At 42.3% G+C, this 27,914-nt stretch overlaps 1 protein-coding gene across 1 annotated transcript in view; it reads right to left on the minus strand.

The window, feature by feature from the left end:
- The window catches only part of ubl3a (ubiquitin-like 3a), a 29,899-nt gene extending 3,532 nt beyond the window's left edge, over nucleotides 1–26,367 (minus strand). Inside the window, exons 1-3 of the mRNA XM_058627744.1 lie at nucleotides 25,658–26,367; nucleotides 2,011–2,119; nucleotides 234–320 (exon numbers count right to left, since the gene is read on the minus strand). Coding sequence (XP_058483727.1) covers nucleotides 234–320; nucleotides 2,011–2,119; nucleotides 25,658–25,684 — 223 coding nt within the window. The 5' untranslated portion in view covers nucleotides 25,685–26,367. The remainder of the gene's footprint in view (nucleotides 1–233; nucleotides 321–2,010; nucleotides 2,120–25,657) is intronic.
- Between the last annotated feature and the right edge of the window lie 1,547 nt (nucleotides 26,368–27,914).

Consider the following 27,914-nt stretch of genomic DNA (forward strand, 5'->3'; position numbering starts at 1 on the left):
CCTCCCCTTTTTTTCTGTATTTCCTCTCTCCTCCCACTCTCCTGTCAAAGCGGGCTTGTCCAGAAGCACTGAGGTGCCTCTGTTCTGCAGCTCAGGAAAAAAAAAAAAAAAGATGAGAACAGCAAAGTACTTTCCAGCAACACACTGCCATGATTTAGAGGGTATGTCTATGAGCACACAGGGGGGAGGAGGAAGAGGAGGAGGAGGAAGGGGCACTTTCGGTGTTTTCTCACCTCCTAGTGTTACGTTGCCGTGTAGAAAACGTCCCTGGTAGATCAGCCTCAGGATGTTAGGACTGCTGACCTGTTCTTCCTCCCAGTCTGAAAAGGAGATGGAAAACACAGGGGTTTCAGTTAATGTGGAAAATGAAAAGCTCATTGTCACTGCCTTGCTTTTTTTTCCCCCCTGAGTTGACTTCAGAGAAAGCTACTACCCTCGACTGGTGTGAGACACAGTATGGCGACGAAGGAAATCTCTCACTGCATTGTGGAAAAAATGACAACACCAACAACCACACGGGAGATATTTTGAGCGATCCACGGCCCTTTATTTTATACTATTACATGCAGAATGTATAATAAGTGGGCTGTGTGGGATGCACAGCAGAATGTGAGAAACGACTGCGAAAGGTGTGGCCTGGGAAGAGACAAAAGTGAAGACATTAAATGAGAGAGAGAAAACAGAGGGAGGGAGGGAGGGGAGCTGCACAGCAGCGGAGTCTGGCCTCCAGATGTTTGTCTCCAACTAAACAGAGGGTGTTGGTGCTGACTGAGTGAGAGCCTGCTCTGGGTCTGAGACAAACACTGACGGGATAGAAAGAAGAAAAAAACTCTTCTTGAAGAGCATGCGAGTCCATCCAGTGACATTTATAGGCTTTCGTGCAGGGTGGGCTTCTCTTCAGCCGGTCGACGCTCACGGCATCGTGGGAAAACGCACTTCAGACAGATGTGAAGGTGGTGTGAGGTTAGGTACGCTGCTGTAGCAGCACTTTAGGGAGTGGGTGTATTACAAAAAGGAGGTGCCGGTGCTGTGATCCCACATTCCTGTATGCGATGATAATCGGGCTGAAGGGAAGTGTGATCTAATTACACTTTACAAAAGATTTGCACAGACCCACAATTATATAGACCTATGTGTAAGTAATTAGCAGTGGCTTCGCACACACTTGAACAAAGTCGGATCATCTGCCAGCAATTACTTTATGTCAGAAAGCAAACGTGCTGCAGCTGTGCTTTGGAATCAGTCTGATCAACAACCAAACGTTTGACTTTGAATAAGTCACTGCAAGATCACGGAACCAAGAACATGCTTTGTGATTATTAAGCAATTGCTGGAGTTGGTGTTAAAAAAAATTTTTTTTTAAAAATTTTATTATGCATCTGAAATGACTCTCAAACTTAAACTGTGGTATTTGTATGCAAATATGGTACTGCACTAATGAATTAAGTCTACATTATGCTTAATTTAGCTTAAGGTGTAACAGATTAAACAATCTTTGTGCAAAATGTGGCCCCCGAATTAAAACTTTCCTATGTACAAGTGAGTGATAAATGATGTACATTTAGTTTTTCCAGGTAGGACCTTTGAATGTAGGATGTGTGCCTGCAGTGGAGTATTACTACATTGTTTTTGCAACTAATGCTTATGTAAAATAACTATAGCTGCTAACACGTTTCCAGAACGAAAAAAACATCCAAGAAAAACTCCAAAGAAAACTTGTGAGACACTACCCCTCACCCAAGTATTCTGTAAACGTTACTAATGTCTGAACAGACAATGTCCGGCTGTGTCCTCGATGCAAGAACAGCAAAATTTCCACGCATTGTCTAGAGTTCATGTCTGAAAACAGCTCACGGGGGCAAATTGAAGCAGCTCCAAAACAATAAGCCGGAGAGGCTAAGTCACAGCTCCAGTTTTAAATCACTCGGCTGAATCAGGTTTGCACAAAATATTTGTATCCATTAAAATCACTGGGAACAATCAACAAAGCACCTGAGTGACGACACTTACCCATAGGCCAGTTGTCATAGACGTGTTTGGCAATGTCTGCAGCTGAGTCACTCGGAGCGAAGAGGAATTCTTTTGTCTTCCCGCTGACTAAAATGAGCCGCAAGTTAATCTGCAACAGAGAAACAAAACAAGATACATTAGAGCTATAAATGACAAACACCAAACAGCACAGACTCTCCATTATGTCACATTTAACACAGTCACAATCAGGAAGTGCAGAGACTCGAGTAATTTAATAGGACACAGGAAGGACATGAGGATCTGGAGGAGAGTCTTTCCAATGGATCTGCTGCCATCCCTCCTCTCTTTCACTTCCTCTTCACTTTTCTCTCATCCTCTTTCTATTTCCTTCTACTTGGTTCTCTATTCTGTGTTTTTGTGAAGTCATTTCAACACAATCAAACTCGTCTCACACAGCCCCTGAACAATTAGCTGATGTAGACGAATATGAGTCTTCTGTGGGACTGTTGTTTTGTTTCGAGTGGCTCCTGTTATCTTTCCTCTGTCCCCCTTGAGTCAACGACTGAACAGCAGCTCTGGAGCACTCGCAGCCAGAAAAAGATCAGATAGTGAAGTACAGAGAATCAGACAAGGCTATAGTCGTAGGCAAAATCCACACAGATCCTTTTGCAAATTCACTTGAACCAGAACAAATTGCATTTTCCTTACGAATGCTGCGTTTCTGGAGTGAAAACAGTTTTAAGGTTACATGTGACTGCATTTTGCACTGGCACAAGCGCATCTCTCTATCTCTCTATCTCATAACAAATATCATAATTCATTAAAGGTCCTGGCTCCATAATACATATGGATGCATACGTAATAAGTCATAATTGATTAAATAATAATTGGCCAAAAGGTGGCCCTCTATATTACAGTTTAAAGTGCAGTCTTTGCATGTCTCACTGAGCTTAAATAAGCTAAATACAGATGATTGGATTTGTAAACATTTCATTAATTAGACGGTGGTGGCATGATGTGTGTTTAATAAAATAAAATAAAATGGTACAGTAAGTGTGCCTTTAGGAGACAAGGAAACCTGTATGTGTGTGTGTGTATGGCCCGGAGTGAGCGCAGAGCAAAAGCACGTGTGTCTCATTTGTTACCAGTGTGTTTCCATGTGCTGAGGGTGTGTGAGCTTCCAATAGACCCTCCCACCCCCACCAAACCCACTCTGCACACACACACAAATACATATACACACACAGCCGACTGCAGTGATGTAACTGAGCTAACAGCAATGGATTGAAGACTAAGATCTCTGTAAGCACCTTATCAAATCAGCTTATAGTTTTAAGCATGGGAGAGCCATAGAGACTCACACACACGTGTGTATACATATATTAATATATATGTATATAAACACACAGCAATAATCAAAAAATACACATATTTGACCCTGTATTCAACCCTGCATCTGAGAGATCAGCTGAATTTAACAGTGTCGAGCCCCACTTATGTAGTATGTACGCTACACGTATGTGCAATAAACACTATGCCTTAAAAACACACACGTTTGTATGCAAACATGCAGCCAGAGACAGCACTGCTCCAACCAGCAAAAATAAACTGCTGCTTCGTCTCCAACACTTCAACACGAGACAGATATGGATCAGAATGATTGTGAGTGATGTGCAAAATGGAAAAACACACCTTATTATATCAGCATACAGCAGCTCTTTTTAATAGACATCAACCCTCACAACAAACATTAGCTGACACTCTGAATGAGACAGATGAGGATACATGATGAAGAAGAGGCACACAGCACAGGGAGCACCTTTACATGAGCAAGGTCTCTCTCTCCCTCTTGCCTGAACACCTGGTCGTCATCGTGGTGTCACCATGGCGACAGCCAGTGGTGGGTGGCTTAACCTGATAACACCAACAAGATAGCTTTACCCCCCCGCCCCGCAACCACCTGACTTCATTCTCGTTCCATCCAGCCCATTTTTCCACTGTGTCACATCATATTGTCTTCCTCCACATGCAAAAATCTCACTCTGCCCATTTCAATTCGTCTCTCTGTCACTGTCAAGTGCTCTCTCTCTCCCTCCCTCTCTCTCTCTCTCTCTCCCTCCCTCCCTCCCTCTCTCCCTCCCTGCACAATATACTGTACAGTGAAGGAATGTGCAAGGCCAGGAGAACAAGAGGCACCGAACTAGCCTCAGTTCCTCAAGGTATATTCATCCATTTCTTTTCTCCACAGTGTCATCATCACCTGCGTCATCGTTAATCTCCAACTCGCCAGGTTCAATTCAGAAGTCCCCAAACAAGAGCGATGAATGTTTGAATCCAGAAGCTTCCACACAAAATATGAAAGGTCAATGAATAATTTCAAGAGCACCGACACTACTGAATCATATGCTGTGTGGAGTGTGGAATTCACAGATCTTCTTCACACCTAATGGAAGCGGCACACTTCAGCATCGTTAACCCTTTAACGCCTAAGCCTTAAAATGTCCATCTTTTTGCTTATTTTCACCGTAAAGGGCCAAAACAAATGTCATGTGAGTAAGTGCTTTTGCCCATTTTTCCAGAATAACTTATTAACAATTTACTGCATGTTAAAATAGTGGATTAACAATTTAAAATGAAGAAAAAACAAAACACTTTATGGAGGAAAAATTACTGTACACGGACACCAGGTTTTGCATGTTAAATTTGAAATTCGAACAGTGTAAAACATGTTTAAAATAACATTTGTTGAAGTTTTTGTCTCAATGTTGAAAAAATGGAAACAATGTGCAGGCTTTTTTCCAACTCTCTTCTCTCTGGTAACAAAGACGCTGATTCGCCTGCTTCCTGAAACAGCGTGAGTGAAACTACCGTAATAACTGCATGTTGGCTTTGACGTGCACCAACCGTTGCGTAATCACAATAATGCAAAGTGTGCTTGCGCAAATGTGCCGTCTGCAGTATGCTCTGTGTTAAAGGGCTAAAACGCCAAAGGAAGGATCATGATATTAAAGAGTTGTGTCACTGTGAGCTCACAGAGCACGAGTGACTGGAAACAAAGTGGCTCCTGTTATTCACAGACCTTTTACCAGGCTCCTGTTGGATTATACCAGCTGTCAATCATGTTGGTATCCACTCATATAACGGGATTATAATTGAAAACATAACAACATGTTTAATTGAAGAAGAAACAAGGTTAACGAATGAGACCCTGAACTCCTCAGGAAGAAAGTTTAGTGATGAGCTAAATCGAGTGAGCAGTAGGCTCATTTTCCCATTGACTTCAATTCAAACCCTTCACACCTTACACAATCCTTTACTGATACACGATAAGTGACATGGGGAATTTTTGTGAAACGGTCCGAGCTCACAAAGTGAGTTACTATTAAATTTGTATTTCTCTCCTCTTCTCGTTCCTCTTCTCCCTGATGAACTGCTGTTTTCCTGTGTGTGTCGTAGCAAACCAAATTTCCAGCAAGTTGGAAATGACACCAGGATGTGCAAAGCATCGGGGAGGCATCTGCAGGTCTCAGGATTATTAGGTTGTAAAACTGTGGTGGGAACTAGACTTTAAGAGGAGATGTGAGGTTTTGCAGTTAGTTCCTCTTCTTTTAGTTTCTACCCTTCTCCCTGAGAGTCACTGCGCCTTCTCCCTGGACTCCCTTCCACAAAAAGGTCTGGCAAAGTTGTCTCACAGACAGCTCGGGGTAATAAAATCAATTACAATTTATTTTCCGTCACAAAACAAACAGCTTCAGGTGTGCGGAGAGTAGCACTTCATGAATTATCAACATTCATATGCACGACACGCATGTTTCTGCAGTCCCCAACCCATGTGGAAAACCTGCAGTACGAAGCTTGTGGAGAACTGCACGAGGCAGCCGAGTGTGTATTATTAATTTTTTTTTTTTTTAATGTGAGGATGTCACAGTATTTTTAAATTCTGTAGCATGATGCTCAAAAAAAAAAAAAAAAAAAAAAAGCCTGACGCAGCAGCTTCTCCAACCGGCTGCTTCTGCAAATAACACAACACCCAACACAGGCTACCCGTGCGTGCACTTGGTGACACCGCTTCCCCGCTCGTCAATCCTCACCTTCAACCCAGAGGTTCAGGCACACAACAATAACGTAACCCCACTGCAAAGCGGTGCCATGGTGTAAACATGTGAAGGTAAGCAAACAATGCTTGCACATGATGCGGACAAGGAAATTCAATGCCGTCTGTAATTATTCCTCCCTGAATACCACTCTCAAGGCAATAGTGTGTGTGTGTGTGTGTAGTGTGTTTATGTGTACTTGTGTTTATGAAGGCATTAAAGACTATTGCTGCTCTTTAGACCCTTGTGCAGCAGTCAACAAATTACAGAGTGGGAAGCCGTCCTGTGGGAATCTATTAGAGCAACTTTATATGTAGTCTGCTCAATAAGGTTAGCCGCTGCTGTCAGGATGGATTCCTGACTGTATAAATGAATTTAAGAGAGGAGGTGGGTGATTAGTGTGACTGTGGTCGTTTTAAATGAAGCCAGCTGGATCCAGCTGCCAGCCTGCTCCGACGTGCCCATTAAATCTGGATCAAATTTGACTGTAAACTCGAGAATGCAGCGCCACTTTACTTTGGAGAACACAACATCCCCCCCCCCCGCGCATGAATTATCAGTCGCTGATCTTATTGTTAATTGCTTGTGTGCACTTCTCATCCCGAAGCCACAGCTCTGGCTGTCAACGTTCAAATGAATATCAACAGCTACCCAAATATAGGTGACAGTAATGAGGCAAATGTGGTTTTTCTGACAAACTCAGAACGACCTGCGTCGAAAGAATAACGAGCTCTGCCTGAGAGACACTCGTCCCCGTTTTTAATTACTCAAAACTAAGAAAATAAAACAGCCTTGCATGCACTGAATGTTTTCGCAAATTATAGAGCAAGTATTCGCTCTCACAGGAAAATAACCCCTTTAGATGTGTTAAACAGCCTTATTTTTAGTTGGACAACTAGAATACACGATTAAAACATGAGTGCAAATACAGACATAACAATGGCTTCACTGTTAATAATCTGCTAATAATCTAACTCTGCTCTGTTAATATTTACTTAATGCTCGACACATCGCTAACTGGAGACAAATGTGCAGCTGAGCCTAAAGATTGGCTAATTTTATCCTGAGAAGGAGAAGAATCTTTTAAAAAGTGCAACCGAGGTTACAAAACAATTCGGACAGAACTTGCCAAAGGCGAACAAGGTCTCAATGAGGAAATTCATGACTCTTTGCAACATGCCCGATTCTTTCGAAATTGGTTCAAAGGTTCAGATCACCGGCCAATTTCGCTTAACAAGATACAAGGCCAAAACCTCATTTTAGAAACTTGTGGATGAGATTTGCCAAGATTTCTCACATTTATGAATCCTTAGGCAGTGGGAAGATGGTCATGAAAGGGATAACGTGATAAAGACCTCGTCCTCGGGTGTCAAAACAAAGTTATTATTATGTCTGTAGCAGACACCAACACGTGACACAAGCACCCGTCTCACTGTAGTCATGTTATGGGATGCAACCGTAAATATCTAGACCTTCACAGTACGGCGGCCTCGACCCTGCTAAAGTGTGTTTATTATTAACTTGACAATCATTATAGGCCACTTATCTATTACTAGCTCACGTGTCATGCTTTCTTCCCACCTGCTTCACCTGCTACTTATAGAATGTGACGCACATCATCATTATCATCATCATCATCATCTGCTGGTTTCACTGAAATATCGTACAGAACAATGTTCGGTGTAACATAAATTGCCGTTGTGCAAGCGAATAAAAGTTCCAGGCATGCAATCAGACGGATCCAGATTATATTCCACGTCTGATGATTATGCCTACAGTCATGCTCTGGTGGTTGCCATGCCAACCCTTGTGGTAACCAGGGAGCTAGTTAGTCATCGATGCCGTTTTGTCTTGTTTTCATGTACAGTAGGTACATTTGTGGACGCTGTCTCAGAAGATACTTGTGTGTCATTGGCTCACAAAATAATCCTTTTTTTTATTTTAATGCACCAAAGTAATATAACAATAGGTTTATGGGTACCCTAGTCATTTCTGTGAGTTGTTAAAACATTATTTAAACATCTGAACGAGCCAATCAAGACCGTATCTTCAAATTATGCAGATTATGTATATGATATTTCCTGAAGTAAAGACTAAATAGGCTCTGTAGAAGATGTTAAATAGTGTACATTGCAGGTGTAGGGTGACTGAGGACAGATGACACGTCAGAAATAATATCTGACGAGCTAAAACTAACACTGGCTGCTACAATCCCAAGCAACATGTCACCCGCTAACCTGACCATAGGTCACAGGTTTGTTTATGCACCGTTAAGCAGTTCAACTCCTGGGGACCTTCATGGCATGATATAGTCACTGTATTTCCCTACACACACATTTCCTGTCTACATCTCTGCCATGACCGTTTCGTGGAGAAAGAAATATCTAGCTCGGCTATGGAAACAGGACACAGGCTGCTGAGAATTCAATTTATTTTATGTTCTTCATATCGTGATCTTCCAAGTCAACCTTTCTTGAGGATTTCTACAAGGAATCCAAATCTGTTAGACATGAATGTGTTGAAGTAAATGTACACTGTGTTCTAGTACAGCGTCGTCATATACCTAGTAAAATGAGACAATTTCTATTAGCAGTTACAGTGTCACGTCAGTTCATGCGCTGGTCTTTGTATTTTTGCAAATTGTGTTTCGTTTGATTTCAATCATTTTACATAATCATCAGGTAGAAATATGTATATATGTATATATATGTATATATATATATATATATACACACACACACACATATATACATATATACATATACATATATACTGTATATGCACAAATATATACATATATACACATATACACACACATATATATATATACATACAGTATACATACTTGTTTCATGTGGCACATGCACTGTATTTTGTCTTCTACTAAATGACTCAAATACTTTCATCTTCAATCTAAAATCAGCCCTGGTTCAAATGTTGAATTATTTTACATTTTCAAAGCAAGATTATGTGTGTTGCTGCCTGGAATTAAAGCCCAGAAGGACTTCCTTCGCCTATGGCTCCTCGCCTCTGCAGAAGCAGCCCGGTCAGTGAACATAAAGCACCTGACCTTCTCCCCAGTGAACTCAATTACAGTCATTAATCATTAAAGTGAGTGTCTACTGTAGGAGAGGCTTGAACCACAGACCTCTCTGCAGTTGCTGGTGCCGCTCGTTGGCTTCCTGTGGCATAGGCTTCTAATGGCCATACATTACAAGTCTAATAGCATTTTCAAATGAAGGTTTCCGTTCTTCACAGTGTCATCGAGCATTCTTTGGTAGATTAACTGCACAAAGTTAAAAAAAAAAAAAAAAAGACCCTCCATTATAAGCTCTTAGGCAAAAAGGTGTTTGAAATACTAGAGTATACCTGTTAAATATTTCCACCCTGCCGTCATTATTTAACTGCCGCAGTTGGAAGTCTCTCTCCTTCTCAAAGTTGCTCTCAATCACCTTTCAACCGCCCCATCAGACCTCACATCTCTTTCCAAGCCCTGCTCCATTTGTACTGCCATTCAAAAAGTCCTATCCTTTGATATGCTGACGTCCTCATCACAGCCATTCCTGCTCTTTCCTGTCACTGAAACGATCAGCTGTTACAGCACCATGCCAGTGGGCACTGTACCTGACAGCTCTCTGCTTCCCATCTCCTCTATTCATCACCCCCCCTCCCCCCCTCTCCCTGTTTAAATGCTGATAACCCTTTAATCCTTCAGCTGCTTCTCCTCTCTCCCAAAACATGTAGCGCTCCCTTTCATGTCATCTCCCCACTGAGTATCTTCCACGCTCAACTCTCTCTCTCTCACACACACACACACACACACACAGGCCCAGGGCTGCATTTCACTCTCCTGACAGATACCAGGTAAGTGCGTTTGATCACACGTTCTTTCTCTCGCTCCGTCTATGTGATCAGAGCTGTTACGAGAGGGTGATGCAGGTTTTCCTTACGTGTCAGTCAGCCGTCTCCTGCCACTCCCTGCCTCAACTCCTCAGTCTCGCTTCTTTTTTTCCACGTTTTCAAAATGGCTGCTCGGCGGCACTAGGCCAAATGAAATAACGTGCCAAAATAGAACTAAACTAGTGCACGTGGCTCACGTGCAAAGGGAGCTTTGTGAGGAATTACTGAGTGACGTTAAACTGAAAGAAAGGTATGGAGACGATGGGGATGCAAGTTTATTATTTGCATCATACTGATGTTAGCCAATATTGGTGCCAACAGAAGGCTGAATAAGCTGCTGCCACTTTGACTTCATCTCCAACGTCTGCTTTATATTTACTCATTTTGCACAATAAAGTGCAAATATTATGTTAAAAAAAGGCAAAGTAAACACAAGCAAATCCAAGAAAAATTTAGAAACTACATACAACTCACCTGGGTATGACCTGAAAAAGTGAAACCTTCATTCAATTTCTACGACGCTGTAAGGAAGCAGGTCTTTTGAAATGAAACAGCCTCTTGGAGAGAGGGTTTAAATCGCTTTGGAAGTTTTGACTCTAGTTAAAATAATTGAGAATAAGAATCATGATTTATTCTTTTTGGACACCGGTGTGTTACAGCAGTAGGTCAGAGTTAGAAAACCCTTACTCACTTTCTTGCCAAGACTTTGATCTTTCCAATTTAATAGCCAAATGTTTTGGGTGCCTACCATGGTAAGGGCATTAGATGAGAATACTACACCACTCTCATTTCCCTTGAGCAGGTGTTGAGCTTAGCCTACCATGCAGGAGGGATATAACAAATTGAGATGCTTCTATGGAACTGGAAATGTGATTTTTCAAGTATGAACCGACCCTCTACTCTGTTCCTACTGCTGCCACTTACTGTTACTTATCTTTAAATTTATACTGAAATGAATTCAAGTTATCAAAGTCTCAGTCGGGAAAGAGAATCAAAATATCAAACCACAGCTTTCAAACAGAACATGCATGGATTAGAAATGTCATAACAATATCGGCGGATCAGTCTGACTCTCACTTTCTTAAGTCCTTCAAGGCACACCGCTGATTCAGTTGTGTGACTGACGAAACAGGTGTTTAAAACGCACACACGCACGCACACTGCAACAGCAATCTGTCTTCAATATTTTGAACCCCGGAAAGTAGGGCTGTCACTTTCTATTAATGTATCATATGACAGGGTCAGCTGCGGCAGCGACAGCATTGTGGAGATGCAAGCCTACGGTTCCTGAGGGAGACTCTAAACCCCCTGCTTTGGTGAAGAGACGTGGTGTGCACTGAATACCCCCAACTCTCTGTAAACTGGCATATTATACCATACTCTTTCTTAAATTCCATTTCAATTCATTGCAGTGTTTCTGTTTGCACAGTCAATAAAGCAGTCTGCAATACCAATGCACATTGCAGACAAACGTAAACAGACATCATCTGCTTCAACATCATTAAATAAAACAAACTTTGGTTCATCTAACCTTGGACAAAAGTGCAGCCCAGCGTTACAGTAGACCATTGCTGCCGATGGTGGAGCGAGATTTAAAAACACATCCCACTTACAGTGGCTCAGAATATCGTATGCTTGTGTGGGCCAAAAAGTAACCACAGGTATTTTACCACACACCTCTACCCACCATCTCATTTCTCAACACAAAAACAAACATATTAGCACACAGCAAGTTACTGTTAATTAAAGAACGCAGTGGCCGTGCTCTGCCAACTGTAAAGTTAATTTCCCATGAGTAATTAGCTGCTTAGATTAACGGCAAACACTCTCCCATACATGTTGCTGCAAGAATGGAACGTATCTCTTCATATTCAAATTGGTCAGCTCAGTGAAAAGTGTGTACATTAGACTTATTATGTCTGGCAGAACCTCAGTTCTTGCCCTTTTAGATGAACGCATACAGACAGTCAACAAAAGCAGTGAGGGATTTCGATAAAGGTCCAAAAACAACTGGCAAAGAGGGAAAGTCACTTAGTTTCCCCCCCCCCTGTGTTTATGAGTTTTTTAACAGTTGAGGGTTAAATACATCAGGCTCTGCTGTCCTTAAATCGAAAATACCAATAAATACATATCCAGTGTTTTCCCTGTCTATCTGTCTGAAAAAAAGTGAACAGATCAAACCATTAAAAGACATAACAAAGACTTTATCCAAAATCGCCACCAAAGCACTGATGTTGTACAGACACCACAATTGTGATGATGGGCCCTGATGCGATAGGACGACAGAGGAAATGCTGACAATCCTCAAGGCGAGCCCAAGGGAGCAAGGGAGGAAATGAGAGCGCGAGAGGGAACAGAGCGGGAGAGAGAGAGAGAGAGAGAATCTCAAAGAGGATTGAAGGAGGAAACAGCGAAGGTCAGAGAGACAGAGAGACAGAGAAGAAACAAGAGAAACCGTGAAGATGACTGACGCAATGAAAGTCACTAAGCTTTTTTGATTTTCCACTGTCCCTCAGGTATTTTACATTTACACACATACATTAACACACAAATATTTGCGGCTACACACAAAATTCTAAAGGGTAGCAAGGGTCAGTTGGACTGCTGAGGCTCTGCATTTGAAGCTGTGTTTGGAGACGTGAAATTGCTCTTGTGTGCTTCAATCGATTCTCCCCTCAACCCTCTGTCAGCGTCTAGACTGTCTGTCCCTCTCTCCCGGTGAAACACAAGGCCAGAGAGGATACAGAGAATGACAAGAGAACAGATAATGTGCATGGTATTTAAACCATTTAAGATTTAAATAAAGATGCATCATCAGCGGACCCAAAACATTAATGAAACATTGTCACTCAGGTGGTAACATTATCTCTTTTCCTGGTTGGCCTAGCAGTCAGAATTTTATGACAGGGCAAAGCACCTGTGGTGCTAAGATTTGATAAGGATTGATCACACTCTCACTCTCTGCAGATAAAACTGTGTGAAAGCAAAGAAAATCAACAGCTCAATAGAAACCCTCCTGGCTGAAATGCCAAAGAACTTGAACCTGAAAACCTTTCCAAATTTAGAATTTCTGTAACGTTCTGAAAAAAGACTATTTGGCATTCAGGCAGTGATTGTTCAGCAGTGGGATGGAGGCAAAGTATGCTTATATGGTTTCATTCTTCTCTTTTCTGGCATCGAAGTGCAAGATTATGAATGCAAAGATGTGTATCATTAACCCCACATAGGGGTGAGCGATCTGTCAAGGCAGAGAGATCGTAGTATCGTCTCTTAGGGTCATTCCATTGCTGATGCAGAGGCCTCAGAGGTTTATTTGTCATCAGACAAATAACAATATTTGATCGTCCACTTCATGCCAGTGTAGTGGGAAGCCATTGCTGAAAATGAAAACAAAGTTGAGTTGTCTCCTAAAAAAAGAACTCCACCTCCGTTACATGGGAGTGGAACTGGTTTGGCTTTTCCCCAAATGACAAGGCACAAGCAACAGTTATTTGCACGGTTCGCACGTCGGATGGCAGCACAATTTTTCAACCATCGAAAGAGACAGTAACTAGTAAGGGTGCAGTGAGTTCAGCTTGGCCTTAGATCCACTTTGTATCCATCAGAAAAATATGATAATTATGTTGTTTTGCCACAAAAATGGACGATACAAACAAGCTAAACCATCCTCTTGAGCCAACAATCACAATATATCTTGAAGTATCTTTGTATGATTGCAACACAGCGATTACTGCTGAATCTCTGTGATGTGATATTGTCATTGTCCTAGGCCATGTGTGACGTATGATTTGTTTTGTTAGTCCTCCACATGAGGGTCGCGGGGACACCCAGGACAGGTCACCAGTCCATTGCAGGGCCAAAATACAAAGACAAACGACACACATTCACACCTACGGTCAATTTAGTCCAATAAACCTATGACAGGAAGCTGGAGTACCCAGAGGAAACCCACATGCACACGGGGAGAACATACAAACGCCACAAGCAAGGCCGTCAGTTGAACCATGATCAAACCAGTGACCTTTTTGCTGTGAGAAAACAATGCTACACCGGCTGGCGTAGTAACCCTGTGATTCCCACGTCAGCAAAAAAAAAAAACAGCAACCAGGCGGCACACCAACTCAAAGGCCGCTGTGCCACATGTCGAAATGTTTGCCTGTGTGAGGAGAGACCACACAGAGGGTTGATGATCCCTGGTGACGACTTTGATGAAAGGACCTCCTGTCCTTTACCTCCTTCCTCCTACCATTTGCTTCACAGAACGCGGCTTCTGCTCACTCCTGCTCCTCCTCTCACTCGCCTTCACTTCTATCGCAGGGTGTTTCACCGACGTGACTTCCTCCCAATGTCAAATAAAGCATCCCCACGCTGTGACGCCCCCCCACCCCCCCCACCCCCCCCCCCTTCTCCCACCCAAGAGAACTACCTTCTTTGCAATGACCTCTGCCCCCTCCCCTCTCTCCCCCCAAACTCTTCCCTAGGTGGTCTCCCCGGCAGTGTTTAGTTGATACCCTGCAGTCAGGATTAGCTAGATTTATAACCTTTCAGGTTGTCCTTTTCAAGCACAGTTTTTTTGAATGAAATTCATGCATTTTTGCATTCACAGCTGGCCCCATGGAAATGTAAAATGCTATTAATCAAGGTCAATCAACAGAAAGTTATTTTGAATGTGATGTCTAACTAGTTCCAGTTACTCAAATGTGTCTGACAATTTACATACATTTTATCAGAGCAGCTACCTTATGCAATTTGAAAGTAAAAACATAATACATAAGAAAAAGAACAGTTCCAACGCTGCACTAACTGAGGTTTCAAAACTACTTCTATCACTGACATTTACCTGAGCTACTGTGCGACAAAGTATCAGCTGAAATTCACACAGCAAACAAAGATGGAATATGAGTGAAAGAGAAGAGCAATGCCAGCTGCATTCACACAACACTGCATTTCCTTTTCTCCTTTTCAGAAAAGACCACTAAGACCCTGAAGTCACAACTCATGTGATGCCATGTGTATGCAGAGAAAAAATGTGTCTACATGTGTGTGTGTATGAGAGAGAGAGAGAGAGAGCACACACACACACACACACACACACACACACAGAGAGAGAGAGACTGCTGGCAAGCTAAAACGTCCTCTGTGCTGGAATTTACCAGATGGCATTGGACAGAAAATACCAGGGGTATGATTACCACACACACACACACACACACTCACACTCACACACGTGAACATGCACACTCACTACATTTCCTAGGGCTATTCTGGGTTATAGATGCAGGTTTATGTCCATGTGAAATACTGGAGATGACAAAAACAAACATGTTCCCTGGTCGTTGACACCAAAACAGCCATATAAATCACATGCATGCTATAATAAAACAGCAAGGACTAAAGCCTTAGACACTGATGTTTTCCAGGTTGCTAATTTCGATGGCAAGAGCAGACACTAGACAACGCCACACAATAGCATGCAACATGCAGTGCGTGTGCAATTGTCTTCCTGATGTCGGCAATGTCAATAACTTTGCAGAGAGGTTTTTTTTATTCACCTTGAAGCTAATTTTTCATGTTGCTGTACAATATTTATCCTTTATTACAAAAAAAGGATGAATTTGTATACATGTTATATTGGTTGTCCGTTGAACTACCAAGCTCACAGGATGCCGTGGTTATATTGATTATATTGTTATGTCCTGGTTATATTGATTATTAATATGTGTGACAGGAATGTAAATCAGATGGCTGGTGGGTTTTTTTTTGTTGTTTTTCTATTGTCGTCGGTTCACAGACGTGACACAGCCACTGGTTGTTTGTGCTGTGCATGGCAGGAAAAAAGGGAGCCTCTGTGGGGAGACAGAAGAGGAAGCCAGTTACACTGTCGGGGGAGGGGACTCTCTGACAAACATTATCCCACATCGAGGCAGAAAATAACACGCACACAAATGATATCATCAGACAAGGTTGCTGATGGTTAGGGGATTCTCTGTCGCCGGATACATGACCAGAATGAAAATGTTTAGGATAAGACTATTTTGAAAAAAAGGGAGCTCACTTTGGCTTCAAAGCTTAAGCCCTGTTTATACAACACTGTGACCTTTAGATTTAACTCCGGGCTGGATTACTGTACCTACCATCTCTAAAGCCTCAATGTTTCTTATGAGCCATAAATCATGTTGCACTATAAACTGCAATTAAGATCAGCTGATGGAGCTAAGTCGGTTAAACTTGTGCCATTCCTCGCTGACCCGCAATCACCTGAGTTTATATTACTGATCGTGATACTGATCTAGTCACCGGATTGCTGCCGTTTGGTTTCCAACCACATAAAAGAAAATAGTCAGAAAGCCCTCAATCATTCCAGTCCATGGTCCAAAGCTTTATTACTGCTTACTTATTCAGATAGGAACACACGCACACGCACATGCACACATCCCCTGCTGACATCATTAGTGATATTCGTAGTCAGTGAGCTCCGTATCATCCTGCTATCTGGCATCTTAACCATCTATCTCCTTTTTGCCCTTTCCTAGGATATCGCAACAACCTTTCTGCAAAAAGCAGGAAACACTTCCAATGTCCTTTCAGATCATCATTATAGCACTTTAAACGCACAATTACCATTGAGTCATCCATCATTCAATATTACTTTAATATTACTTTACCCAACTATCAAGTACAGATACACATACAGGAGTTTGTCTTTGTGAGTTCAAAGGTTAATGAGGGGAAAAATTAGGATTACTGTTCAAATCACTCAAAGCCTCCGTCGTGAAGCTGAGCCAAGTTTACCAGCTAAGGATTAAGCCTTTGGGTCGAGATGGTTCTTTTTAGATATGACACACAAGTTTCTGAGGTGTTGCCTAGCAACCGTTGCTTTGCTACAAGTTGATTGATTGTGTTGCTAAGGAGCCCCTTCTTTCCAATTCGGTGGTTGGGATTCTTTCTTAGTCCTGAGGCTGCCACAGTTTTTGTCTTGTGTAGCTCTACCTACAGCACCGTGTTTCACCGCAGTAATAAGCTGTTTATGTCTTCACCTAGTATTTTGGTGACCATTTTAGATGATAATCCTTCATTTAGAAAAATAAATATAGTTTTCTCTGCATGATAATTCTACTTCATGATTTACAGTGCTCCGTTTTGACAGTTTTATGATGGCTACTGTAAAAAATAAAAAAAAAACCTAGAGTGACAATATGACAAGGTGGATTTTAAATTACATTTTACATAAAGCATAAAAGTAATTCTCTAAATTTAAAGCCACAGCAGAGTTAAAGCCTGCGTCAAAGGCATGACAGGGACAACTGGAGACCAGATGATCTCGTTGGAATATCCAGTCGGTGCGGCTTGACCTTTGGAGGACCGCTCTGTGGCTCATGTTTGCCCTGCCTGAGACCCGGAGAATCTCAACACTGACCGACTAATTCCCCCAGTCAGTAATGTCTGTCTGACCGTCTGACTGTCTGCTCTGGGACTGGACATGCAAATATCAGGACGGAATTAAGCACCGATTTAAATATGGCAGCACGTTCCGCAATGTATCAGGGAGAGGGACAGTTGCCTCGTGTTAACTGGCCGCTCTGACGCACGGACACATGCACACGCACAGTCTATGTTGGCAAGGCACACTTTTAATATAAATGTCCCCTCAGCTGGAAATTGTTTCCAGTGCAGCTGAAAGACTCCTTTTATTGAGCCAGTCAACCAGTCAAACACCCCACCCTCGCACCGCTCTCCTACACACACATACACACTCTCTTTCTTCTCAACATTTAGACGAACATCAAAATACAATGTTCTTTTCAGCCGAGTGTTTTTGTTTAGCATAAATGGAAAGGACGAGCACAGCAAAATTGTGAAACCTTATGCAAAGTTCCCTTCCTGTGACACTGAATGCCAGAGTGCGTTAAGACACTACATCAAAACAGCCGTCTGCTGGTGCAGTTAATGTCTGACGAGACAGAAAATATGACTGACACTGTATATCCGTGCAGAAGTACAGTAAAGGTATAATTTAAATGAGCACATAAGGGTTAGGGTTAAAATGTTATCCACCGTTTCCTGCTTGGAAACAAGCTTCACAGGCTTTTCATTTCATTATCTACTTGTCACTTTCACATCTCAAGTTTCATTTCTTCATTTTTATTTCTTAATTCAGTCCGACCACAGTCTGCTTTAATTGTCATTTCTGTTTTTCTACAATTATACACAGACCTGGTGTGTTTTAGAGTGAAAAAAAAGGAATATCTCTCTGCAGTGAGTTAAATGAATAACATTTGACTTTGAGTATTACAGACGTGATACTGGCTGGTCAAGAGTTAACAGAGGGACACAAGGGACCGAATGTCACCGTGCACAGCGTCGACGCACACCACTGAAACAATGGCCTTTAGATGCAGCTTTGGTTTGTGCTGGTATCTGAGGCAAAAGTGTACTCGAGTGGGTGTTAATCCACTCGCTAAGCCAACAGCAAACACGTCACTCTGAGCAGGAAGAACAGGTTGTTCTTGAACTGGTTTATCTATGTAAACCCATGCATGCATAAATACGTAAGACAAAGCACGTAGCTCAAAAGAGAGCTGCGAGCGTACAGAGGCTAGCTGGGATTACTCACACTCACACCTACTCATTCATGTCAAGTCATGCTCCGACTCTGTAACACTTGGCACAAAAGCTGAGGAGTGTTCTCCATTTGCTTCTGTCCCGAGGTGTTCAGTGTCCGACGCGTGCAGGAGAGATACAGCTATTGTGGAAAAATGACGTCACTATAAACTACTTGTACAGCACAAAACGGATGCCAGATCACATTCAAGAGAGACGAGGACCGGAGGCAGTGGTTTAGGCTTGAAATTTCCCCTTGAACCGGGACCATGGGAGTCCCCAGAACAGTGAAGTCGTTCCACACATTCCTCAGCCTGAGCAAAGCCATACCTGCCAACAGTGAGTGCTGCACCGACGGCTGAAAACGGGGGTTTCCGGCAGAATAAGCGCTCATCCCAACATGCATGCACATGTGTATCCTCGGGATTACTCACAGAGCCGTTTTGTCTTCTCACTGGTCACTGATCAGAAATGCAAACTAAAAAAAAACTCGATGAGAAGATTCAAATTGGGTGGTTTTCTTTGTGCATTGTGTCTCTGGCTTTACATATTTGTGCAGTGTCACAGTCAAACACCTACATGTGTGCAACAAACCATGATTACATGAGTTGTTTTGGGATTAAGTGTCTGGAAATTAGGACTTTGGCTGAAAGGTTTGGTAACTTTGTTAATGGCAATAGATTCCACATGTTCTGCTGTGAATCAGGACGATTTGCCAACTGTGAAATGATGTTTTGCTTCCTCCTGCAACTGCCACATATTCTTCACCCACACATTTCCTTTGGTTCACAGTGTTGGCGCATGCACATATTCAAATGACCCCCATTATACTTTTATGATGCTCATAGAAATATACAGGGCATACTTAAAATCCATAACTTGTCAGGTGTAGAATATGAGAGAAAAGGGAAAGGGGAAAGCAGCAGTGTAGACGGCCAAATATACGATCAAATCTGTGCAGCGGGGTGACAATAAGATAATATAAGATAGCTTTATTTATGGAGAGAAAACGGCGTTACAACATAAAGGATGCACGTGTGCATACCCATGTGCAACAACGAAGAGCACAAACAAATAGTTACATAAGTAATCGATGGATCAGAGGCTCTCGGTGGGACTTCTGTTTGGCGGGGTGTAGACATGCATCAATACAATTGAATTGCTGCCCAAACACAAACACACACACGTGCAACGACAAAGGCAAAAATGGTCAGTACAATATGCCAAAGCACAACTTCCACAGCTCAACATTTCAGGTATTTTCCATTCATCCAATGATAATAAAACACAAGAGTGAACAAAAATACAACTAGTTGGGAAGATACTATCTGTGTTTTCTTCAGTCGGCTGGCTGTGGGCGACTGGACGTTGAGTCGCCCACAGCCAGCGACTGAACAAGATTATGACCTGGATGACTGAGCACCTTCATCGACTATCTGTGTTCCAACTTTGACTCTTTTTTCCGTGGCACTCCGAGGCCTGCGTGTGACAACGTCAGAGCCAATTCGTCAACTCTTGCACCCAGGCAGGATGATGTAATCCCGATCAGTGACTCACACTTTCAACACATGGCGTGGGTAACGTACATAATTATTCACTGGCATGTCTCATCCAAATGGCACCGTTGGGGATCCAATTGTGTGCTCACTCGCTTGCTCTCTCTCCATCTCTCTCTGAACGTGTCAATCAACATTCAGTTGGCAGCTCCGGCCTGAGGCTGAAGGGCAACCTCTCCATGTCTCCCACTACTCAGTGTCAAACATGCTGAGGTAAGCTCGAGTGGGAAGAGCAATCGGGGCCTGCAGTTTTCAGCAGCAAGGATTCCCCCCCACCCATTGTTTTTTCATCTGGGAGCCACACACAGCTGACCTCTGACCCCAACCTCTGACTCCTTTGTGCGCGTCTTTGTGGGCGTGTGTGTCCGTGAGCCCAAAAGGAGACTCCCAACAATGAGGGAATGAACTATAAACTGCTTTTAAAGCACCAGAATTAGAAGTAGCAACAGACAGAGAGTAGCGGAGAGCTGGTGTTTAGTAGCATCATCATGTGAGCTAATCTCCAGTATTCTGATTTTGAATACATTTGACAAAATTGATATTAATTGTTGCTGAACACTGCATTTTTATTTAGAATGTGAACACACATCAGGGTTTTCAGTCTGTTGAATAAACATATCTTTCTTGAGACAAATTCGAGATTCCAACCCACTCATAATTACAGGTCAACGGTTTTTCACCTGCAGCTTTAATACACTCTACTTAACATCCTGGTCTGGCTGAGTCAGGGCTGTGATTGCCACCTCCACTGCAAATTAACACACACTCACTACAGCACAAATGATGGGGTGTTTGAACACTACCCACTGAAAGTGTATAGGTGGCAACAGTGTTTGATTCTTCGTGGCGTGTCAGGATCCAGTGTGTGACTGGAGACTGCTTCTGAAAACGCCCGACCACGCGGAGAAGCCACGTGATCGTACTGCTTTCTAGTAAAAGTGAGGTGTTACTGATGCATAGAAGCATATGCGACTGAGGAGAGAAGCCGGCTAATACGAGCAGTAACACAACAATAGTGTTCCAGAAATGGTTGGGAGTTCTGCCAACATGAGGTATGAAGCGGATGTGTCTGTAAAAACAAAGCACCAGAAACACAACAACCATCGAACTGAGAGCACACACAGCACAGAGGCAAAGTTTGCTGCTGGTAACACAAACAGAGACGTTCTCAAACAAGGCTCGTTTGGCAACTTCAGTTCAGTCTGCTGCAGCAGTCGATCCTATCTACGTTTTCAGTCCCTGAATAAAACCAGACCACTAGAGCATTTTTTCTTATTTATAGATTTGAATTTGTGTAATTGGTGTAGTGGTTAGCACTCTTGCCTTTGCAGGAAGAGGACCGGAGGTTCGGGACCAGGTCGGGGGCCAAGGGCAAGGGCCTTTCTGCATGTTCTCCCTGTGTGTGTGTGTGTGTGGATTCTCTCGAATTTGCTCCCACAGGAACATGCAGAGGTTTAGGCAAATTGGACACTGTAAATTAACCGTAGATGAGAGTGGATGGTTGTTTCTCTATGTGGCCCTGTGATGGAATGGTGACCCAGCGCCCCTTCACCACCCACTATCCTCCAGATAAATGTTACACCGGGTCTAAAAGGGGCCAATGTGTCCATCTGTGGACGTCCCTGTCCCACTTCAGCTCAGACAAACCATCGAAAGTGACGATTGTTTTATTCACTTTCTCTTCTCCTCTCCTGCGCTAAACCCTGTCATCTGTTCATTGTTACAAACACACGCACACACACATACCTGCATTGCACCTTGACCTAGTCCCACCACACACACACAGTCTTTAGATCCAAGCATTTCTCTGTTGCCAAGGAGACAGTTTTGACCCTGTCAGCACTTCTGAGATCGGCCTAGGGCGATGTAATTTTCCCCCCTCCCCATCCTTCTCTCTCTCTCTCTTGTAGAAAAAAAAACCCCATCCTCCATTCTCATGGGGCATGACTATTCCTCCTCCTTTTCTCTCTCAGATTCATTCAGCCACAATGTTTGGCACCAGCAACCTTCTCTCCTCCTACTCTAACTCCCTCTCTATACAGCCTTTCTATGTGTGTGTGTGTGTGTACAGACACTGACTCTTTCCACAGCATGAGAAAGGACAGGGACAAGTGGGTGGGGTGGGGGAGTGAAATCATCTGCTGCTGATTTCACCCACACAGGTTGAGTTAAACGCTGATATCTGATATTTCCCCCTGCATTTCCATAGGGAGCACAATACTTAGTTTGATGTATAAACAGAGCGACGCCACAGAGGAAGGTGACTGCTATGAAGATAAACTCTCTGGCTGAAACGTCTTACTTATGTGCAGAATTCGAATTTAATGTTTTCCGCTGCTGGCATGCCGATAACATGAAGCTGAGCCCCAGAAGGAATACAGTAAAACCCATTTTAAAAAATGTCTTTACAGTTGGCAGTTGAGAAAGTATTGTTACTTTATCGCGCAAGAAATGAACTTCCTGCCCGACACTGACATAAAATGATGCGATAATAATGGGATGCTTCCCCTGCAGGGAGACTCTCAGAGCACAGATCAGGCTGAGCTATAAACCAGCTGGCAGGGATTCAGCATGTTGCTTAAAGGAAATTCAGCAGGGCAGCTGGAGGCTTGAACCAAACTTCGATGATCTTATGCTGCAACGTCTCCAATACAGTTTTAAGGAGGAGTATTCAACACTAGGGATGAATCCAGATCCAAATCTGCTAAATGAATCATTTTTAAAGGTTTGTGTGGGGAACGATGATGGTGAACGTCTAGCGTCCTCTTATTTTGTTAATAGCACAAATGGTCTGATTTCTTTTTTGAGTCGCAGATCCAATTAGGAGACAAAATGACAGAACAGACACTGTGGTAATTAACTGTCAAACCCACACAATGGTCATTCCACATTGTTGCAGAGCATTAACCACATATTTTTGCCTCTGACATTAATTAAACCTCTCCTGATTAATTTCAATATTTTGGGAGCGGCATTTGCTGCAGCGACAGAAGCCGCGGACGCTGAAGTTAAAACTTCCGTCCTCCATTATCTACAGCTTTTGTCAAAACCTTGAACATTTCTATTCAAAGTGAGAGACTGGACATATTCTATTCTTAGCCTGTACGTTGTCTTTTGTTTTTCTTTTTTTCAAATGTATCATTGACTCATTATGTCACTGACTGATGCACAATTTCCATGATCCCATGCCGTTTCCTGACATCACCAAACTGTCTTTTGATATTGTTTTGATTGACAGACGCCAGCAGTTCATATGAAATCCTTATATTTGCACACAGATGACGACATAACACAAGTACTTTGATGATGATGATGATGATGGGGTTTAGCTACCGATCGGTCATGACAGATCATAAAATGAGAGGTTCATCTTGTGATTATGTCCGTAATCCATGGAATTTCCTTACGATGTGCTATACATAGATGTTTAAGCTGACTTGACTGGGCCATAAATACCCAAACACATTTAACTTCCATGACGCATTACATCCCAGCATCATGGCAACTTAATGGACATGCTGTCCAGACGATCAGCTCAACTCAGACAGGCAGGAGCACATGGATTATCCTTACATATACCTGGAGGTATTTTTAGAGAAACCACACACACACACACAAACAAACACACACACACAAGTAGCAAAGATGACATAAAACTGACAGAGAGGAAATATTATTAAGTCTCAGACACAGTTAACCCAACTCAACATTCAATATATTATAAAAGGTCATTTAAAGATCATGTCCTGCAAAGGGTCGACGGGTAAAAATCAACTAACGACGACTGCAGAGCAAAGGTCATTGCTCGGCCTTCTTTTAAACGCACCACTTGGTATGACATAATGGAGTGGAAGCAGCAAAGCAATTAACAGTCACTGCACACTCAAAGAGGCACCTAGCCTTCACATAAAACTTCAGCTTCCTCCAGGCCTGACGGCTTTCTGTGATGAAGAAGGTTTCCGTAAATTAAAAAGGCGAACATGAAATACACAGCACAGAAACTTGGAGGGAAGGGTGAGAGAAATGCCTGTTTTAAATGCATTATCCTCAACATTTCGTTTCGTTTCAAGTAAAATGTTTTACTAGATGCCCATAACGTGACTCAAAGGCCTAAACGAGGACTTGATAAAGACCGTGATGGATTATATACATTTAAAGTGTGAGCTCATATACAGATTCATAGTAATGGGAGTTCATCGGGAGGTAAACAGTATGTGTAGAGAATTCCAGGGAATAAAATCACCTTAAAGTACCATAACTATTGTCCGGGAACCACAATGCCATGCCATGTATGGCAGTAAAATGAACTTTATTACCATAATTTGACCTGACAGTGTCAAAAAATAGTATTATTCTGGGCCTTAATCGACCCTTGGTTTAGCTTTGTCAGGTTTTCATCCAGAAGGTGAATATATGTGCACAAAACTAATTGTAAACAAATTTAAAAAAGGTTTACGCTTGAGGGAGGTGGGAAAATCAATAAAAGTATAAAATGCAAATAAGTGTAATGGAATCAGATTCAGTGGACAAAGAACAATGTTAAGAAATGACGTGACTGAAACGTCACTCAAGCTTTCATATTTTCCTGCCCTGGAAGAATGACATAGAGACTGTCAACAAGAGGGACATAATGTGTGGAATTACAAGGAAACTTACTGCATGAAGCAAATATCACTGCAGTAGCAGACAGGAAGTAGTGACCAGCACTCTTCTGTTATCAAATTGCACCTTCCTGTTCTTCTTCTGTGGTGACTGACATTAAATGCTGCACCACGTACTGTTTATCAAGGTGAATTCACTCCTAATATTTGCTTGTTAGACAGAGAAACATACATATTTTTTTGCAGAATCGCAGAATTATTAACATCCAATGGTAACATCCAATTGCATGTTGTCTCCCAAATGTGTCAGGAAACTTTGCCTACTTGACAGGTTGTTGTTCTTTTTTGGTTTGCAATCATTAACTTCTAAAACTATTCACTTTTGGTTGGATTGTCAGTTTACTATAGAAACATGGTGGCATAAGATGGCGGCCACCATAAAAGCAAGGGCCCTTGCCTTATGTGCATATAAACGGCTTATTCAAAGGCTACAAACAAGAAATAATTGTAATTATAAAGCGTTTATACACCTATACAAAACTTACTTATGGGATGAATATTTAATTCATACCAATAAACACTCCCTCTGAAGACACACTAGACCTGGAATGGAAAATTGGCACTACTGTTTGTGTTCAGGTGAAGGTGGTTGATCTTGTCAATGATATGAATTGTACATGTATTGTTCTGTAATCATTGTCTTTGTCTTCTTAATGTAATGTTTGTTTGCTATGACCTTTATGTCATAATTTAAGTACAATTCTAAAAACTCTGTAGAGAGCTCAAATAACAAGAAGTAGGATCTCTGAAGAGGAAGAGGCTGTTCTGGTATGCTTATATTTGTTATTTTTCATTATTTGGCCAAATCTCTGTGGATATAAATGGGTGTTAAATTGTGTTTCGAGTGGACAAAACTGATGGTAAAGACTCTCACCATGTCCGCTGGAGTGCTGCCCGTCATCGCGAAGGTTTACCCGGTCCACGGAGGGATTTGACCGCACACATACACCACACACAGGGAAAAGGGACACGGATATTCCCTCTTTACCTCCTCTCCTTCACAGCAGTTCACACAACGTTGGAAAATGCGGCGCTGTTGTTGTTAAAGGAGGAAACAAAAACAAAAATTATCCCTGGTGTATTTTTCTCTGTGTCCACAGTCAACACAGAGGTAGCGCTGCTTCTTCTTCTTCGTCTGCTTCTTCCTTTCTATTGCACAATCATGTCGCTCATGTTTTTCCTTCACAAATCGTCAATATGGAAGCACAACGCTGTAAATAAGATGTAGACCCGAGGGGCCTTTTCCCCGACACACCGAGAATATCTCGCTTCAGAAAAAGGTGCCTACGCCATGCGAAAAAACCCGACACTGCTGCTGCCACATCCGGACACGGATCCCTTTTCTCGCTCGGTAAGAAAAAAAAAACAAGAACAAAGATTTAAATGTATCCCGAGGTTTTTACGGTTAAAGTCCTCCAAATGAGCTGAAAACACGTCCAGGGATTGAGGGGAGAAAAGCGTCGCACGGTGTCGGTGCTTCTCGTGAAAACGGGACTTTAAAGTGAGTGTTGTGACGGTATCACACTGCGTTGCTGCTGCTGCTGCTTCTGCTGCTTCTGCTGCTCGGGTACGAGGCGTTCAGCTGTCATCCTGCTGAAAGCAACCACAAGCTAACTCCACCAACGGAAGCCACGCCGCACTTCCGGTTACCAAAATAAAGCCTCTTTCAGTCTACATTAACTAATTATGGTCCGGTATGTGACATTTAGCACCGTTTATTGGCAGACATATGAATATACTGGGACACAAGTACATTGTATAAACGAACAATTATTTTTCATAGCCTTTAGAGGTTTACGATGCACCAGCTGACAGAGGCCGCCTTTATAGCTGCAACTAACCATTATTTTCATAATTAATCAAGTAATCGTTTGGTCCATAAAATATCAGAAAACGTTAAAAAATGTCAGTCAGTGTTTGTCAAAGCTGGAAATGATGATGTTCTCGAACGTCTTGTTTTTGTCCACAAACCAAAATGATTCACTTTTAATGATTTCTTTGTCATATGGAGCAAAGAAATTAAGAATACATTCACATTTAAGAAGCTGAAACAATCCGAAATCTTGTTTTAATCATGAAAAAAGCTTCAACTCGATTCATCGATTATCAAAATAGTTGACGATTAATTTAGTAATAGATTAATCAAGTAATTGTTTCAGCTCTGGCCGCCATCTTGCACTTGATTTGGCCTGTGTTATGTCTGAAGAAGAAGACCTCTAAACCAAGGTTATTATAGTTCATGAAAACTAATTAATTAACTAACAAAAATCCGAAACTATGATAACCTTGCCTCTATCTTCTGATTGAGACAAATAAGACCTCAGGCTAATGTGTACTGTCGTAAATCAAGTGTGACGTAGGGTAATTTTTTTCCCCATTTTCTTCCATTAAAACTGATGAACAAGCAGCAGAGTCTCCCCCTGGTGACTGTTCATCAATATATTATCACTTCCAAGTTGGACTCACCCAACAAACCGGAAAAGCCTACTTCTAATCACCGATGCAAAAACAAATCAAGATGATGGAGGAAGCGACAGAGAGCATCTGAGAGTGGAGACAGTTGTCAGAGTGTTAACATCCTGTCTGGAATGGGGAAGGCCATCCTGGTTTCCTGACAGGCTCCAGGGTGGGGGGTGAGGGGGAGGGGGTAGGTGTGAGCCGAAGAGCCCTTCATTTGTTCCACTTTGTACTCTTTGTTCTTACACACTTGACCTTTGTACGTAATTCTTAATAGGTGAAGTTTGTGTATAAACAACATAACTCAAACTGTGCACTTATTACATTGTCAGTCTAATATGGAAACAACGTGGTTTCATCGGAAGCGGTCGGGGATCAGAGAAGACAAGTATAAAACATGTCCACTGAGTGTGAGTGGTTAACATATGTATTTTTATCCTAAAGAGTGGGGGAAAGGACATGACACTTTTGTAATATTAAAACAATATTGTTGTGGGATTATTTATAGCATGTATCCAATACATATGTCAGATAATATTTTAACCTGGGTGAAGTGCTCTGTGTGTGTGAGCAGCAGGTCTGTCCTCTCTCGCAATGGTGGGCTGAGTGAAATCCTTCAGGATTGCATCAGGAGTGGCTTTTTCTCTCCCGGATTAACGACCTAATCTCCCCAC

This window comes from Solea solea, chromosome 4, assembly GCF_958295425.1.
Source record: "Solea solea chromosome 4, fSolSol10.1, whole genome shotgun sequence".
NCBI lineage: Eukaryota > Metazoa > Chordata > Actinopteri > Pleuronectiformes > Soleidae > Solea > Solea solea.